The following is an 18,292-nucleotide window of genomic DNA, read 5'->3' on the forward strand; positions in this document are numbered from 1 at the left end:
GGCATCTGCACCTGATGTTGACGTAAGAGTCAAGGTTACTTTAAAAAAAAAAAAAAAATGTCTTTTTGGCTGTAGTGGGTCTTCCTTGCTGCACATGGGTTTTCTCTAGTTGTGAGTAGGGGCTACTCTTCATCGTGATGCATGGGTTCTCACTGCTCTGGCTTCTCTTATTGTGCAGCTGGGGCTCTGAAGTGCAGGCTCAGTAGTAGTTGTGGTGCAAGGGCTTAGCTGGCTGGGGCATGTGAGATCTTCCCAGACCAAGGATTGAATCCGAGTCCCTTGCATTCCAAGGTGGATTCTTAACCACTGGACCATGAGGGAAGCCCTACTCTTTTTATTTTTTCTTGTAAGAGGGCTTTAGGGGAAAAAAAATTATTTGGTTGTACCAGGTCTTACTTGCAGCATGCAAACTCTTAGTTGCTGCATGTAGTATCTAGTTCTTTGACCAGGGATCGAACCCAGGCCCCCTGCCTCAGGAGCAAGGAATCGACCACTGGCCCACCAGTTATTCAGTGGCCCACTGAATAAGTCCCAAGGTTACATTTGATGATGGTTCAGAAATGCCACTTAGATTCATAGTTACTTCTCACCAACAGCTCAGCATAAAAGGTGTTTTCATAAAGTACAAATTTCTATCATCCTCTAAAAAAACCCTAATCCACATTTATGTTATTCTAGCTATTATCACACCTACCATCCTAACTTTAATTATATTGATGCTGCATGCTCACTTACTTCACTGTAATCTGACCTCTGGCCCTGCCCTCCAGCGGCACTTTTTCCTCCTGAACAATCACCTCCTGACCAAATCGCATGGTTGGTCCTTTCCTGCTACCACTGCACCTGGTCCACTTCTGTACTTTAGCACTTAGCACACACCTGAATTTCACTATTCATCCTTGACTCTCAGTAATAATAATCAGGTCAAGTCAGAAGGTTAATGCTAAATATCTGTAAATTCAACACATGTTTATTGCACACTGCGTTATCAGGCACTAAGCAGAGTGTTGGTGACACAGAAAAGGGTCCCAGCCTCAAGTTCACAATCTAGAAGCACAGTGCCAGCAGCCAGTCCACGCTTACAGCAATGTCTGAGCCTTCTGTATGTGTACAGATCAGAGTCGCTTATCAGGTGGAAGATAAGTTAACCATGGGCGTGGAGAATGCAAATCTAGGTAGTCAGTATCCTTTCATCACTATATAGAGGCTTGTAGCATAAGGCCTCTTAGATGCTTATGTTACGCTCACCCAATCTTCCAGGCAGTTTACAGACATCTATTTACTTATTTGCATGTGGGGATCTTAGTTCCCAGACCAGGGATTGAACCAGTGTCCTCTGTGGTGGAAGCACAGAGTCTTAATCACTGGACTGTTAGGGAAGTCCCAGATATCAGTTCACTTAATCCTCTCAACAGTTCTATGAGGTAGTACTATTATCCCCATTTTACAAACAAGGAAATAGGCACTAAGTAATGTGTCCAAAGTTACATAGCTACTTAAGGGAAAAGCTTAGGATTTCAATCCCAGGCATTCTGGTTTTTACTACACTTGATTGTCTCCTGATAGTTTTTCTTTAAAGGGAGAGGAGAGAAAACCAGTCCTTTGAAGATATCACAGTTTTAAGCAGAGAAGTACTATAGTAATGTGGTAGTAGGATATATTTGGCAAAGTTCATAGCAGCCAGTGTCCAGAGATTCTTGATTGCATGGCTGAACATTCTGAAGTTATTCACTATTATTATTATAGTTATTCACTATAGTTATTCACTATAACATTAAACCAGTGGCTATCAAGCATTTTTTCTTACAACCTATGGTAAGAAATAATTCTATACTGCAACCAAGTACATGCAAGTAAATACACATCCACACACTTTATATAACTATATTCATGATTATATACTTAAAACTTAGGTTTCTTAAAGAATACTTCCCAGTCCATGTGCCATGCACTCTGACACTTTTATTCTATTTTACTGTTTTTCTAAAGGTTGATTTAACCCGCTAAATTGACTTCATGATCCACAGCCGTAACCTAGCATGAAAAACAGTTTAGGCACTGTTCTCTGAAACAAGTAGTGAAAGTCAGTCAGTCACTCAGTCGTGTCTAACTCTTTGTAACCCCATGGACCGTAGCCCACCAGGCTCTTCTGTCCATGGAATTCTCCAAGCAAGAATACTGGCGTGGGTTGCCATTTCCTTTTCCAGAAACAAGTAGTAGTAAGACATAAAACCAATGCTTTGGAAAGATAAAATTAAGGAACGAAAATGGTTAGGAAAAAAGGAGACCAGGTGAGAATACAGCAATAATACAGGAGCATGAATGGTAATGGAGAGAACATTTCAGGAGATTTTGTTTAAGACAAAATATTCTGAACTTACTGACTGAATATGCAGGGAAAGGGAGTGGGCAGAACCAGAAATAAAGCTGTGGTTTCCAGCTCAGGAGGCTGAGCAGACGAAGTGCCTTTTAAAGGAATAAGGAAGTCAGAAGAGGAGGCAAGTACAGTTGACTCTAAAACAATGGGGGTGGGGAAGGGAGTTAGAGGCTCCACTCCTTTAGTGTTGAGAAGGGGGGGATAACTTTACAGGCAGCATCCATGATTTCACAACTGCAGATTCAAACAACCACAGATCACGTAGTAATGTAGTATTTATTTTAAAAACAGGCATATAGGAGCACCCCTGCAGTTCAAACCTGCTGTTGTTCAAGGATCATTATTGACAGTATACAAGATTATCAGTTTTATTTTAGACAAAGAGTGTTGCTGGAATTTGGAGAAAACTGGTAGTAGGTACCCTGACTATATAGCACAGAATTTAAGATTAGAGCCAAACAGAAATGTAGGATTTAACCCAAGAGGATAGTTCAAGTCATGACAGAAGACAGGATGCCCCAAAAATAAGAGAAAGGAGAGTAGTACACTTTTATGGTTAAGAGAGGACAAGGCACCGAGAGGAAGAGAAGTTCCACAAGGAGTGAATTAAGAACGGCAAATGCTACTGAAATGGAAAGATGAGGACTGAGAAAACAGCATTTCTAATAAGAGTAAGAGGTACCTTGAATAGTGGAAGGAGAAGCCAAATTCAAAAGGGCTAAGCAGTGAGTGATGGTAAGAAACTGAAATAAATTCAAATTTGTCCGCACCCCTCCCATCTTTTCTCGTCCCAGAAACACTGGTTAGGTTTGTAGTCACAGGCCTCTTTTCTTTTTTTGGCGTTCTGTGGCCCTCCAGATAGTGATTTCAGTAATTAAGTTCTTCTTAAATAAGTGTCCCTAGCAGTCTTAGGTTAAAACCGGATTGGTCTCTTCTGTGCTGTCAGCGCCCGGTACTGGCGCTCTGCTTGTCCCCGCTCGCCGCCACGCCCCTGGCCTGGATGTGGGAGGCGAAAGCAGTGAGCATTTCCCGGGCGGTCAGGTGAGTGCCGCGCATAATCAAGCGATGGCCGTCTCCTGGAGGGAAAATCACGAGTCAGGCACTAGGACTGCGGGGCCAGGGCCGAGGGCTCGCGACTCCCCCCCCCGACTCCCAACTAGACCCACCGAACAGCACGTCCACGCAAGGCTCGGAGCCGTCGTGCCTCACGTCAGCAATCACTGAGCAGTTGAGGTTCGTGCAGCGAACTTTCTCGCTGCTCACCGCCTGGAGAAAGGTCCTGCGGTGAGAAAACGGCGTGAGCGCCGGGCAGAAGGGACTACATCCCCAGCGGGAGGGAGGCGTGCCCCTCCGCGTCTGCACGGCTGCCCCTCGTACCTCGTCGATTCCACGTTCTTCTCGAAGGGGCAGAACTGAACCCGAACCTGTTTGACCGAGCGGAGTCCGAGCCGAGCCAAGGCCGCCGCCATGGTGACACCCGCCCCGGAAGGACTCTTGGCTGGCGGAAGTGTCTCTAGTGCGAGAGTCTGTGAGCCGCGCCGCACTTCCGCAGTCACGGACCTCCGCTCGGTGCGGATTCTCCGCCTGGGTTGGCGGTGCTGGTGCCCCAAGCCGCCGCCCTGGGCTCCCCAGCCGAGAAGAGGAGGAACGCCAGGAAGGAGAGAGACGGTTTCGGCACAGGGTATGGAGGGCCCAAAGTACGCGCTCAATAAATACTACCTGACATCAATAGCCCTCTTGTACCATGGTGAAGGCAATGAATAATGCGAAAGCCGTTTGCTCCTGACTCGGATGACACGCCTTCTGCAGCGTCTCCCTATCTGCACCCTGCTGTGCTAGATCTAGGTTAACACCGTCTTAAATTCTGGTCCCTTCCAAGGGGAGGGCACTACCACCACAGGGATTATAAACCTACCGGAGGGTAATCCCCACTCAGGTAATTTCAGATTAAATGTGTGGACTCTGGAATAGCTAAAGCTTACACGTGAAGGCTCTACAGCCCACTATTCTTAAATGACTAAAAACAGTAATGAGGAGGGGCATACAGGGTGCTGTAACATAGGCCGTGGGGACTGATATAAGTGTAGAATTTCCACCTCTGTGGTTCCCGAGGAATTGCTTTATAGTAGTGTCCCAACCTGTCTTGTGTTTAGCCTGGCTCCTGGGATTTAAGAGGAAGTGACATCTAGGCTCCCTGCTTTCTTTTGCTTTTCCCATTTCTCCTGGGATCCAACCCTGAAGTCTTACTCCCAGGATTTAGCTGCTAGCGTCTAGCCTTGAGATGTCTTTACTGATGGAGAACTGTGCCCGAGCCTCCCAAGGATGCTGACCTCCGGGTTTCAAGCTGTGGTCATGACCTTTACTCTGGATTCCAGGCAATTGTAGTGATCTTGGTTTAGCTTTTCAAGTCCAGGCTCTGTGTAGCTTGTGGTTCTCAGATATGCTTTCTTCCAAGCTCCCAATTAAGCTTTTAAATTTGCATTTCTAAATGTCTGGGCTTTTGCAGACAGAGATGGGGAGCTCTGACTGGATTCTGATGAGGGGCCTTAGGATTCAGAACTGGTCCCCAGGCAGGAAAGAAAAGATAAGTGCCAGCGAGGATGCTGGTGCTGCCTCAGGGCAAGCCAGGCCTCCTGGTTTCCTACCAGGTAAGCCTCAGGGCTAGGTCCTCCCCACAGTGTGCTTAGCAGCTGAGCTGTCTGGGTTGGAAATACTCCAGGCCGAAGAGGGGGCTCCAAGCTCTCCAGGCTGTTGAGGCTGCTGCTGGGCAATTCCATGGTCTGAACCTCATTACATGCACCTGGTAAGGCAGGAGTGGAAGGCAGGTGGCTAGCAAGGGGGACACTAAAGCCAGATTGAGGATGGGGATGGGTTATGAATAATGAGCTAGGGGCGAAGAGAGCCTGGTTTTGGGGAGGGAGAGTGACTTACAGCAACGGGGAAGCCCCCTACGGACTTGAGTCTTGGGCAGGGGCTGCTGCAACAGACACAGCAGGGCCCCATCCAGCCGCTGGAAGATGCTGAGCATGAACAGAGTCTGGCGAAGTTCTGGGGACAGGCCCCACCGCTCCTCCTCCAGCAAGTCCCTGACCACTCCAAAGTCTTGTCTGAGCTGCAGCGCCCCCTGCAGGCTGAAGGCCAAGGTACAGTGTGACCACCTGACCCTCCTGCCTCTCCAAACTGCTCTTCCCCACCATTCCCCTCCCTTCTTCAGTTCTGTTCATCGCCCGGCCACTTCCTTCTTTTCTTCTCACCTGAACCGGATCCCATGAGAGAGGATGTGGTCAAGCCAGGCACCCAGGATGGCGGTCAGCGCCTGGCTCAGGGCAGGGGCCTGGGCTTGGGGTGGCAGTCCGTGCAGTCCTTGCAACACAGGCTCCAGTACCCTGCGGACCACTAACCCAGCATACTCACTAGGAATGCTGGGAAGCTCTGGAGTGAGAAAAGAGAAGGGACAGGATATGAGGTTAGGGAGACCCCCTCAGCCCCTAATGGAGGATTCAGGGTGGCAAAGAAGGTGAGGACAAGGTTGGAGACACAGAGGTGGAGCCCCTCAAGGACATGGAGGGGCTTGGACACTGTTACCCCGGGAAGCCTTAGGGAATGCCGAGATGAGGAGTTACCAGGACATAGACGATGCCGCCAGTACCGACCCCGTGGCATGTGGAGTTCGAAGTCCTGTGTGGCTTGTTTATGACATTCTTGAAAAAAGAGACTTAGTGACTCTTCAGGCAGGAGCTGTGGTGATAAGGAAAATGTAAAAGGGCTTGCTTATCTGTGAGGGGTTTGTCAAGGCATATGCTCTTCTAAATCTGAGGTGTTTAACCTGGCATCCATAAAGCCCCAGAAGAGAATTGTATGCATAATTGTATGGGTTTGGGCATTTTCTGAGGAGAGATGCTATAGCTTTTACTGAGTTTTCCAAAGGCCTGGACTGAGAAAAGATTATGGACAACTGCCCTAAGATTACCCTGCTCTCCTCAGCTTGGTTTAGAAAATGGATATCCTCCAGGTTAATTTTATTCCATAGGAACATTAATAGGAAAAAAATGGAGACACCCTCACTACCACCAATGTTCAAAAGCAAATGCTACAGAGAGGGGTCTGCATGATCTGTAGACAGGCAGCGGCTGAAAAGAGAAAAGCAAATTGTACAATCTTCTGTCATCTATAAAAGGAAGGCAAGAACTGCTTGTAGATCAGGAGCAATGAATATAAGTTTCTGAGATTCAGGAACCTTTGTAATGTCCTCACGCTGAATATTCTTTATAGCCACTTCTATTTCTCCAAAGCATTATAACCCATAAAGCAAGAAAAAGTCCCTGTACTGGTTTGATTTCTCTGGTTTGATAGGTTTTGTTTTTGGGTGGGGAAGAAGACAGCAAAGAGAGAGAGGTATCTACAGCCCATCTTGGAGAAGAACCCCAAGAATTGGGGTGTGTAGTGGCAGGTCTAAAGAAAAAGTGACTGTATGCCTGAAGAGAGGATGGGACTGGGTTGGGGGGCGGGGGTGGGCAGACTTGGTGGGGGAGGGCCCCTGTGGCTCCTGATACATATCCTGACAACAGCCTATCTAAATCCAAACTCTTCTCTTAGTCCAAACACCAGAACTCCTTTCTCCCTTATATATGATAAAAATGTTACCCTTTTGTCAACTGACATTTGTTAGGAAATTCTGTACTCAGCACTCAGGAAATACAAGGTCACACTATGAGACAGTTTTTTCTGAGACGTTACAGTCCAGCTGAGGAGAAAATTCACATCTGATCATTCTTTTTCATCCCAGTGCTGTATGTAGTTGAAAGCCCAGAACAGACCCAGCAGTGGCGCAAGGCATGAAACGCGACGGCGTTCGGGTCACATGGTGAGCACACTGCCCCGGCCCCGTTTGCTCTCTCCTCTCTGCAACTACCAAGAGCTGGACCTTTCTTACATTATGTCTCTCCGCTTCCTTTTTATTGACTGCTATCGCTGGATCAAACTCTTATCACTTACAGCTTACAACAGCTCCCTATCACTTATGAGATAAAGTCTAAAATCTGTGGGCTGGTGTTCACTGCCCTCCACATCTTGATGACAACCTACTCCTCCACAATCCTCCGCCCCTACCCTTGACATGTGCATGCTAGGGCAAGTATGTGCCCATGTACATGCACACACACACAAAGGGAGGTTTTGCTTTGGTCAGGCCATCTCCCCACTACTCCCCCAAGGAACTATGAACTACCCACCTCCAGTAACCCCTGCTGCTCCTCTGAGGCTACCCATCCACCAGCTTGAGCCATAGGCCCTGTATGGAGCTTCTGTTACTACATGCCCACCAAAGCCTTCCCTCCCCAGAGCTCCCACAATCATCACTGTCCAACCCTACTCATGAAGAGCCTGTTCTGGGACATGTTGAATTGAAAGAGGACATGGAGTAAACTGATAAACTGATGTAGAAATGCCCAACAGGTAGATGCAGATGGTGGGTTAGGGCTAAACTGTGAGGGTTCACAGCGCCTTGGTGCAGAGAGAAGGAGCAGAGGGACAGGGACTAAACTCCACAACCGTGCTTCTGTTCAGGGCAAAGAGGAGACATCTGGGCAGGAAGAGAAAACAAAAAGCAGAGACATCATCCACAATAGGAACAGATAGAGTGTAAGGTAGAGAACAATTTAAATAGAAGTATAGGAGTTTAGTTCATAAATTTAGAGGAAAATAATAAAGTATTAGAAGAAACAGCCAAGAATGAATGAAAATCACCACTGAGAACAGGGATTAGAAGTCGAGGTGGAGGCAACTAAAGTGCTATTTTTTCATCACAAGCCTTCTAGAATAATATTTTGGTTTTAATAAAAATACAAGTTGTACTTTTACAAAAAAAAGAAACATCCTATCGAAAACAAGTAAATAAAGTCAATCATTTATCTTGCATATTCTCTACGAAATATACTTCAAAGTAGCCAAATAATTTTTGAGGCAAGTTTCACTTGGGACTTCCCAGGTGGTCCAGTGGTTGAATCCACTTTCCAATGCAGGGGACCCTGGTTCAGTTCCTGGTCAGGGAACTTAGATCCCACATGCAGAGGGCACCTGAGCCCCCACACTCTGGCGCCCATGCACAATGAAAGATGTCACATACTTCAATGAGGATTGCACATGCTACAACTAAGACTCAGCCAAACAAGTAAATTAAAAATTTTAAAGTTTCATTTCGTAAGAGTAATCTGACTTATAGTGAAGAAAGGATGACAGAATTAGAATGTCACCACCTTGCACCCTCTAATAATGGATAGAGACAGTGATCATCAGTGGCTGTTAAAGTCAAAACAGGAGAGCCTGACGGGGGTTTAGATATACAAATGAAAGAAATTGATTATGGATTGATTGTTATTAAAGCCTCAGTGGTAGGAATATGGAGGTCCATTATGCTCTTCTACTTCTGTATTTTTAAAAAATTTTCCATAATGAGAGGACAAAAAGTGGATTTAGTAGTAGTTCTCATAAGAAAAGATACATTCAGTGGCAATTCCAAGGCACTAGAGTTGTTCTCCCACCATCACAACCACCTCACCAACCCCCAAGCTGTTGCCTCTCCTTACCTGGATCTGCACAGTTAGCTTCCGGATCTCCAGGCCCAGCTGCTGCTCCACATTCAGAGCCAAGCTTTCCTCTGAGGCCAGGAGAGACAAAGTTTCTGCCTCCTGCAGTAGAGGCTTTGACAGAAACAAGAGTGAGCTCTGAGCCCAACGCAGGATGCTCCCCTCCTGTTCCCTAGCTACTCACAGGTAATTCCTTCTGGATCAGGAGCAGGAAGGAACCTGGGGCCCATGCTGCCAGATGCTGCTGAGCTGTGCTCCAAAACCAGAGCAAGGCAGTCTGCAGGGTACAGAGCCCCAGGGCAAGGGGTGCGGGACCTGGGGAGAGGAGGGACAGAGTATCTGAAGGGATATGGAGCACCTTTGGGAAGAGGCAGGTTTCAGAACAGAATAAGGAATAAAGGGGGTATCCTCAGTGTTTTCCTATCCCCCATCCCCAGCACCTTGTCTCACCTGGCTGCCCGCAGAGGAGCAGTCCTGATTTGGGCTCCCGAAGGGCATCCAAGAGAGGAGGGAAGAGCTGTTGTAAAAGTTGGGTGGTACAAGAGGATGAGGGAAGGCTGCTCTGATTTCCACTAGCAGATCCCAAGACCTGGCAGAAGCCTGAAGATGAGAGGTATGGTTTGATAAGGAAGGGGCAATCTGGGGCTTGTCTCACTGCCATTACCCCTTCCTCCTCACCTTGATCCCAGCTCCAAATAAGAGACTGATGAATTAGGTTGCGACACAAAGAAGCCAGCTCCTTCTCACACTCCTGAGGCAGTGATGCTAGTGGGAGAAATGACTCTGGAGCCTGAAAACAAGGTCTCTCTTTTCCACAGCCACTGCCCCCACTCAATGATGGGGGAAGAGGGGAAGTTTCTCCCAAGACTCAAGGCTGGCATGGAAAGCAAGACCTTGCCTTCAAAGCTAAGAAGCTTATAACCTGAACCCCCAGGGGTTGGGTGGGGTGGGGGATGGTCGTTCTAAAGGACCTGCTTTTGTAGTCTGGTGGCAGGTGAGTGAGGTGAATACGGAAGTAAAAGACTCCAGCCTTCCCAAACACCCACCCAGGCCCATCACTCACCCTGACCCAGTGCCTGACTCAGCTGCTGTGCCGCTGCCCTGGGGTCCCTCCAGGGTCCTAGACTTAAGTCCAGGCTCTGAGCACAGGCTGCCCACAGCAGGGTCCAGTACTGGCTCCACAAGGCTCCGGCCCCTCCAAGCCCCAGTTCACCGCTGGCTGAACCCGCGACGCCACCCAACAGGCCCAGTAGCCCAGGCAACAGCTCCCGCTCCTCTTGGCACCGTCTGAGGAGCTGGTCCCTCAAGCCAGATCCCCTGAGCGCCTCATCCAGCCAACCTGCCACCTGGCAACCCCGCTCCCCCGTCAGGAGGCGGAGCACACGGCCGGGGGGATATGGGCGCGCTGATACTGGGACTTGGCTCAAGGCTTTCCCCTGCAGCTGGTGGTACGCCGTAAGTGTCAGCAGCAGGTTGGCGAGTTGGGACGACAGGGCTGGGGTGGCGGGCGCCCGGCCCAGAGCCCGAAGCCGCATCTCGACTGTAGCATCCAAGCGCTGGGCTGCTAGTCCGACGGGGCGTGCCAGGAGTAGCGGGTGGGGCGTCTCCAGAAGGCTGCTTCGCAGGACCGCCCCTCCGGAAAGGTGCTGTAGCAGGTCGCGGCACAGCTGAAGCAAGGGGCGGTGGCTGGGAGATGGAGCGCCGGGACTCAGGATCCTCAGGAGGCGCACGGCCGCCTGTAGGTGGAAGGCGCAATCCCGCGCTTGGAGGAGCTGCTCCCGCTCGCGCTGCAGCCGCAGCAACACAGCCCTGAGACGCCGGAGCGCCGGAGGAATCAGGCCGCCAGGTGCCAGCTCCCGCCCCCAGTCTACAGCGCCAGACTCACTGCGCTCTCCTGCGTCCGCCGGCGCTGCCCCCCTCGGCCGCTCTTTCGGAGCCCCGTCAGGCCGAGGACCCAGGCAGAGGGTGCTCCGGGCAACCGGCAGCCCCGGCCAGCCACGAACGTCCCCGCGGAGAGCGCCTGCCCGCTTTCTCTGCCACTGCTCCTCCTCGGCGCCCCGGGGCTGCGCCCGTGACGGCGGCACGGCAGCCAGCGGAGGCAGCAGGCCACCAGAGCGAGACGCTTGGGCCATGGGACACCGTGTCCGGAACCAGCCTAACGATTCCCACCACCCCGCACTGCCCAACGCCCGCCACAGCGGCGGCTCCGCCCTATCCCCGGAGCCTTCAACTCTTGCCAGGGTGCCTCCGGGGCCGTGATGGACTCTCTGGCGCTCCGTAAGCGCATGCTTCCGCCCTCGACAAAGATGGCTGCGTACGCCGTCTCACTTCGCCCTTGGCCGTTATCAAATACCCTACTGTCTTTCATTCTCGCGTCACTGTTGACGGGGATGGCGCCGATTCCGAAGACTGTGGGGCTAATCAAGTTAGGCAAACAGGTGAGACCAGTCCAGAGGGGGTCCAGGAGGGCTCCACTTGGATCTGTTTTCAGTGGGATTTTGTGCTTCGCGAGGCGGGCAGAGGCTCCGACTCGTCTACCCCGAAGCCTGCCGACGCGCTGCCGCTTTAGTTTCCTGTAGGCTTTCCTCTGAGGCCTGGCTGCCCGCTGGTGGTCGCTGCTGTCTCCAAACACTGCGGGGTATTCCGTCCTGAGGGCTGAGGCGCCGCCGAGGTAAAAAGGACTCCATGGGAATCCCCTGGCTGTCCTGCGGCGCTCTCCCGGGTCTTTGGAGAGGAGTGACTCTGGGGCTTACTGTCAAGCAGCGCGATGCAAGTGGAGGGAGGGTGGGGAGCCAGGGACAACTCGGCGGTGATAAATGCTTGAAGAGGGCAGGATTGGGCAGAGGAGGGTTGAGGATTGGGGATGGTTCAGTGATAAAGAACCCACCTGCCAACGCAGGAGACGTGGGTTCAATCCCTGGATGGGGAAGATCCCCCAGAGAAGGAAATGGCAACCCGCTCCTGTATTCTTGTCTGGGAAATCCCACGGACAGAGGAACCTGGCGGGTTACAGTCCATGGGGTCACACAGGAGTCAGACATTACTTAGTGACTAAACAACAAGGAGCTGCTTGGGGAAAGATATTATGAACGGAAGGAACAAAGACACTAAAGCAAAGAAACCTTAAGGAGAACTTAACTGAAGTGAGGCCTTAGTTAGGGGTTTGAGAGAAGAGGTGAGAAAGAGGACCGCAAGTGGCTTGAAAGAGTGGCACATGGGTTTGGATGTCCTGAAGTAGGTGGTAGGGTTACTGACGGGAGGGACGGGATCAGATTTGGGAGCACTGAGAAGCCGTACTTCCAACCACTTCCCGTTTATCTCAGAAAGCAACAAGTCCAGAAGTTAATTCATCATCTTTGCAGATTCACTGCATTTCCTCTAATCTTGATTAACCACACAAACTTCCTTCCAGCTGCTTCATTCAGAAATCTGAGAACCATTCTCCATATTCCTCCCTTTTCCTTTCCTTCATTTGTGTCATCAGTTTATTTCTGAAGTGTCTTTTGGGTCAAACCCACTATTTCCAGTCCTGCTTCTGCAGCCACGGGTTCAAGAATTCATTCTTTCTGACTTAAACAGTTGCAATGACCTGCTGACTAAACATTTCACGCCTAGATTCATCTCTTTCCCCAGTTCTCTTTCATTTGAGCATTTCACTCCCTAGATCCCTAGATCAGATCCACTTGCATCACTAACAAGACAGAGTCCAAACTCCCCAGATCACACTGGGTTTTTCAGGCCCAGCTCCTGGCTGAATCTCAATTACAGTAGCCGCCTCACCCATCTTTGCTCCTTCAGCATACACTTATTGAGCACCAACTATGTGCTGCACACTGCTCTAGGCACTGGGAAGAAAGCAGTAAGCCCAACAGACAAAAATCCCTCTATTCAGTGAATCAGAAGTGTCTAGTGGGGGCAGCCTGTCAACAAATAAACAATATAATATGTCAAATATGAGAAGTGTAAAGAAAGATAAAGCAAGAAGGAAGTTAGGGAGCATTGAGGAGAATTGAGAGGTTTCACTTTTTAAATGGAGTGGTCAGAAAAGTCCTCCCTCGGAAGATTTAAATAGGGATCTGAAGAGGGTGAAGGACTGAGCCTTTCACTGGGGAAAGAGCATTCCAGGCAGAGGAAATAACACATACCAAAGCTCTGAAATGGAAGCACAGTTGGCACATTGTAGAAACTTCAGAGGAGACTGCTGCAGTCGGAAGAGGATGAAAGGGTAGGAGATGATTTCATGAAGAGATTGCATGGCCAGATCATGAGTGGCCAGGTGGTGAATTAAGAGAGTAGCATAGACTGTTTGGGGGGAGAAATAGAAGGTCAAGGCAGGCCTTTTTCTGTCTGGTTTTAAAGATGGCTTACACTTACTAAGGAAACAATCCTCATTAGAACCACAGAATGTCCAGGCCAAGCCTTGAAGGGACTTGCCTTATTTTGCGAATGAGTAAGCTGAGGTCCAGAGAGGTTAAATGACTTGTCCAAAATCAAACAGCCAGGCAGTGGCAGAGGCAGAACTCAGGTGCAAGCGGCTCTGCTCCCAGCAGTGTTCTTCCAGCTCTGTGCTCCTGGCTAGTTAAGAGCAGTAAAAACCAACGAATAATAAGGTTTTAAATTCTATAACACAGGCTATGTTAGTGCCGCTTTTTTGAGTGAGGGCAGAGGTAACTGGATGGGGCTTCCCTGGTGGCTCAGACGGTAAAGAATCTGCCTGCAGTGTGGGAGATTCAGGTTCGAACCCTGGGTTGGGAAGATCCCCTGGAGGAGGAAATGGCAACCCACTCCGGTATTCTTGCCTATAGAATTCCACAGACAGAGGAGCCTGGTGGGCTACAGTCCATGGGGTCACACAGAGTCAGACACAACTGAGCGACTTCACACACACACACACATAACTGGAGATGAAAGAGTCTGGAAAGGCTTTAGGCAGAAATGGGATTTGAACTTGAACTTCATCTTGAAGGTAAGGCAAAGTGTGGTGAAAAAGAAGTTCAGAGCCAGAAAGGATTCAAGGACAGCTGGGGGAAGACCCCAAGGCTGGAAGGAGCCTGGTGCAGAGGGAGGGCAGCAGCTAAGTGAGGGAAGATTGTAAGGGAAGACTGGAAAGCTTAGCCAGGGAGCTTTTTGGAAGGGTCCAAGTCCCAGGCTAGACTCAGTCCTGCCTGTGGCCCTGGCATTGGGGGATTACTGGAAAATTTTGAGACAGGGTATAATTGCTGAGAACTTGGTTTGGGGGAGAAACAGATACAGTGCAGGGGAGAGGCCAGCCAGGAACTGTGGCACTCATTTAGGCATTGAGCTAGCCCCAGGGTGGATTATATGGGGATGTTCATATTCAAGGGTATGACAAGGGACACAGTTGGAAGAGCAAGTAAGAGGGCTCTATCTCAGGGGCGTCAGTTTGGCTGAGTAGGGACAGGATGGTGAAGCAGCCTGGACTGAATGCCACCGTCAGCCCTTGGGAAAGCAGGAGAATTAGTGAAGGGACGTGATGACACCATGACAGCCAGCAGCATGTTTTGAGGTGCTGAGCAGGGAGAGGTGGGCCTGTCAAATTCTCTCATTACAGATGTTGATGGGAGCCCCCTGTCCAGCTCTGGGCACCCAGCTCGGGGACCGTGTAGCAAGGAAGAAGAGAGAGCCTCCTTCCTTCCCTTCATGGTCTCTGCCCGCTCCCTCCTCCCACTACTCCAGGACATACGTCATCCCTGCCCTTCCTTCACTTTCCTTTCTGCTCATAAGACTCACTGGATCTATCTGTTAATAGTACCTTTGTGTCTCTGGCTTTCTGCAAGGTTGGAGATTGACCCCTCAATGCCCACAGAGAAAAGGGACTAAGTCAGGAGCCCCAGGGCAGGAGCCTGGGTCTCCAAGAAAAGATGAACCAGGAGGAAGGAAGCACTCCAAAAGAAGAGAGCCCTAGGCAGAGTCATAAGGCAGAGGTGAGGAGGTGGGCAGAAGAGCCTCAGCTAGAACCAGGGGAAGGGGTGCCAGAGGGCTTTGGGAAGAGAGGTAACCTACTAAGGGCTGAGGGCAGTGACTAGTAGAAGGAGGTCTCTGGCCCCAAGGTTAAGGGACCAGGGATCAAGATCCATCACTGTCAGCCTGACCCAGGGTCGTTTCCTCTACAGGAAAGTAGGGCTGATACGATCTTGCAGACCTGTCATGAGGATTCCATGAGTTGCATGATGCAAAGTGTTTGAACAAAGGAGAAGGATTTGGGGAGGCTGAGGCCTTGACTTTGCTTCCCATCCCTAGGTTATCTCCAGGACTGCTGGCAGCTGCCTTACAACAGAGCCAGGAGCTGGCAAGTGAGATTCTTTCTCTCTCCTTCCTCACCCATCCCTCCCTAGGATAATGCCATCTGAACCTTCCCACTCTCCCTTCTCCCCAGAGTTGGGTACCAGCTTTGCTCAAAATGGTTTCTACTGCAAGGCCATGGTCCTGTTCACCTGAGTCTTGAAGCTCAACCCCCAGGACCACTAGTGGGTGTGTGTGATGGGGCGTGGGGGGTGGCCTCTGTGCTGAGCTATCAGGGCAAGGCTGGGTGCCAAGGACCCAGACTTTTGCCCCCTTTGTTTTTTATCAGGTTATTTGGAAATTGCTCATTCCGCAATGAACAGCTGGGTCAGCGGGTGTGAGCCCTGACTGATGCAGCCCCAGGGCCTCTTCTGCCTGGGCAAGGCCGTGATGGGACTGCAGGTCTGAGGTTGGAAGCAGAAGAGGAATTTGGGTGGGATGGGGTGGGGATCAGGTGTACATTGACATTTTCTAGTTAAGCTACTACCAAAATGTCCTAGTGGTACTAACAGCTGGAGCCAGTTTGAGAAAAGGGAAGTTTTAACATTCCTTGCCCTGTTGACGCCTCAACTTTCCTCCTTCTAATTCCTCTGGGACCAAAGCATTTTAGAGAGGCAGCCGTGTGTTCTGGAGACTGAGAGGTGGGTCCCAGCCTGATGCAGTCTGGGAGCTAACATTCCTGCCTCCTGCAAGTCGCCCTGGGAAGGGGATCAGGCCCGCTCTTACGCTGAGGGGGCAACAGAGAGAACTGGCCAAGACTGCAATAACAAGTGGTGCTACTTCCTGCCTCAGACGGATAAGGGACGCGGAGGATAAGAGGGGCATGGGCAGCACTGCTGGAAGGAGTGTCAAGTGCCGCCCCCCCCCCCCCCCCCAGCAGAAGCAGCGAAGAGGAATCCCTGGGCTGCCTCCGTCAACCGAATTCCTCCATCCATTTTTCCATGTTGAGCTGGGGCCTTTAAGCCTCTTCTCCTGCAGTTGCCCTGGAAGTACTGCCCCAAGGGCCCCTGGCCTTCTGTCTCCACCCTTGCATTATCCCCAACCTGAGCCACTCTGGTCCCTCCCCCAGACTCAGAGCAGAAGACCCAGTCCTCTCCACCTCCAGGACTCCTCAAAGGGCTGGGGCATCCTGGAACTTGGGCCCCAGCATCTACCTCACACCAGATGAAGGAGCACGTGTCCCTAATAAGGCAGGGCCGTGTGTGCATCCCACAGTAGCAGTTCACTGCACATTTTGAGACCTGAACTCTAAAACCACGGTTGGGAACATCCCCGCAGTCATACCTCTTCACACAGAGACCCTCTGATGAGAGAAAGGAGCCCTGCATCCACTGAAATAGCCTTTCTTTGGTTCTTAAGCAGATGGCTTCTTCTGGGAGCAGTAAGGAAGAATAAAATCCCCGAAGGCTCAAGAAGGGATCTGTACAAAAATTCAGGTTTTCAGACTATAACAGACCTGTCTGTAGGGGCATCTGAAGCTTGCTGTTGGTCTTGGGGAACTCACCAGCCAGAGCTCTGTGCTCAGGAATGGGGTCACAGTAATGAATAAGGCTTAAGTCTTGACCTTCAGCTTGATGGATGCTCACTTCTTCCTAATCCCAGTTCTCACCATGTTTTCTCAAGCCTCAGTTCTCATGCCTTGTTTCCTGTCCACACTTCTATGCATATTCTGACCTCTCCTTTGTCCAGTGGTTCTGATGCTCACCTCCTTCCACTGCTGGAAGATTCACCAAGGGTGTGCATTTGGGAAGCCCCTTACCAGCCCCTTGCTGGAGCTGGCAGAACCCATACATCTCCATATATCCCACCTGCTGGCTCTCCCACTGATGCGGCCTCAGCAGGTACACAGGCTTCTGCTACTTTGGTCATATTCTTTCTCCATTCCAGCACAGGGCTTTGTAACTAGCATTTCCCCCATGTGAATTTACTTAGTTTTTCTACCCAGGGTCACTGCCCCTAAAAATACTAAAATTCTCTAATTTCTCTATAAGAAACACAACCTCCTTTTAGTTGTTCCTCTAAGATCTTGACAGCTCCTCCTGGCTGGTTCCTCCCGGGCTCTGCTTGGGACTCTCAGTTCATTAAAATGCGGATCCGCAGGCCTCCCAGTATGCTTTTCTTAGGAGAACCATTTATCAGGATAAATGACTTGCTGCCATGTGGGTCTTACTCAACACCATTTGTACCTAGAGATAGGAGGTGCTGAGACACCTCCTTTGTTTAAGGCTTTCCCAAATTCTTTTGTTTATGGTTGCAGGCCTCTTAAATCCTGTATGGCAGAATGCAGTCTGTCATTACAAGCTGTGTCACCTTGGGCAGATTTCTTAACTCCTGTGCTTCACTTCCTCTTCTGTACAATGTGGACGATCCCTACCTCACAGGGCTGCTATGAAGGCTGAAAGAGAAAGTGTGAGAAAATACCTACCAAAAGTCTGGGACATAGCGAGTGTTCAATAAACTGATTTTTCTCTGCAGTTGTCTTACATATTCATGATACCAGCGCCAGAAAGAGAGGGTGTGACTGAACCGCTGCTTATCTCACAAAGTGCCGAGTTCCTGGGACTGAGGTTCTTTTTTTTTTTTTTTTGAGGTTCTTAAAGCATGTTGCCTGGGAACTTTTCACAAATGCAAATTCTCAGGCCCACCCTAGGCCTTCTGAATCAGAAACTAACAGTACGGCGCAACAATTTACGTTTCAATAAGCCCCCCAGGTGATTCTGAGGTATCCTGACGTTTGAGAAGGTCTGCTCTAGGACCTGGGCTTCCCCGGTGATTCAGCGGTAAAGGATCTGCCTGAAATGCAGAAGACATTTGATCCCTGGGTTGGGAAGATCCCCTGGAGGAGGGCATGGCAACCTACTCAAGTACTCTTGCCTAGAGAATCCCATGGACAGAGGAGCCTAGTGGGCTACAGCCCATAGGATCACAGAGTCAGACATGATTGAAGTGACTCAGCAGCAGCAGCAGCTCTAGGACCTAGGGGAGGAGACACTCATCCAGGAGGCTATCTTGGGGTTACAGGTTTGAG

The 18,292-nt window shown here is 50.1% G+C and overlaps 3 protein-coding genes across 5 annotated transcripts; 1 reads left to right on the forward strand and 2 right to left on the reverse strand.

Annotated features, from left to right (window-relative positions):
- Positions 1 to 2,634: 2,634 nt before the first annotated feature.
- MRPL53 (mitochondrial ribosomal protein L53) lies at positions 2,635 to 3,948 on the reverse strand. The gene is made up of 3 exons (XM_043918447.1): positions 3,755 to 3,948; positions 3,544 to 3,656; positions 2,635 to 3,453 (listed from the first exon to the last, which is right to left on the reverse strand). Exons 1-3 carry the CDS (start codon positions 3,844 to 3,846, stop codon positions 3,320 to 3,322), a joined length of 339 nt encoding a protein of 112 aa, XP_043774382.1. The 5' UTR covers positions 3,847 to 3,948; the 3' UTR covers positions 2,635 to 3,319.
- A 975-nt stretch (positions 3,949 to 4,923) lies between these two features.
- On the reverse strand, positions 4,924 to 11,529 carry CCDC142 (coiled-coil domain containing 142). 3 transcript variants are annotated; one of them, XM_043918445.1, is made up of 9 exons: positions 10,025 to 11,529; positions 9,640 to 9,726; positions 9,412 to 9,561; positions 9,146 to 9,276; positions 8,962 to 9,075; positions 6,031 to 6,115; positions 5,632 to 5,809; positions 5,309 to 5,508; positions 4,924 to 5,177 (listed from the first exon to the last, which is right to left on the reverse strand). In XM_043918445.1, exons 1-9 carry the CDS (start codon positions 11,091 to 11,093, stop codon positions 4,924 to 4,926), a joined length of 2,268 nt encoding a protein of 755 aa, XP_043774380.1. In that variant the 5' UTR covers positions 11,094 to 11,529. The 3 variants fall into 3 exon arrangements, with proteins under 3 accessions (XP_043774380.1, XP_043774379.1, XP_043774381.1); XM_043918444.1 differs by having other exon boundaries at positions 6,001 to 6,115; positions 10,025 to 11,520; XM_043918446.1 differs by lacking the exon at positions 9,640 to 9,726 and having other exon boundaries at positions 6,001 to 6,115; positions 10,025 to 11,522.
- A 2,367-nt stretch (positions 11,530 to 13,896) lies between these two features.
- TTC31 (tetratricopeptide repeat domain 31) lies at positions 13,897 to 17,736 on the forward strand. The gene is given in 11 exon segments (XM_043917202.1): positions 13,897 to 13,927; positions 14,534 to 14,596; positions 14,704 to 14,914; positions 15,223 to 15,275; positions 15,359 to 15,449; positions 15,554 to 15,619; positions 15,621 to 15,666; positions 15,867 to 15,882; positions 15,885 to 15,937; positions 15,939 to 15,965; positions 16,007 to 17,736. Coding segments are annotated over 11 exon segments (1,083 nt in total). The 3' UTR covers positions 16,433 to 17,736.
- Positions 17,737 to 18,292: the final 556 nt, after the last annotated feature.

Source organism: Cervus elaphus, chromosome 11, assembly GCF_910594005.1.
Source record: "Cervus elaphus chromosome 11, mCerEla1.1, whole genome shotgun sequence".
NCBI lineage: Eukaryota > Metazoa > Chordata > Mammalia > Artiodactyla > Cervidae > Cervus > Cervus elaphus.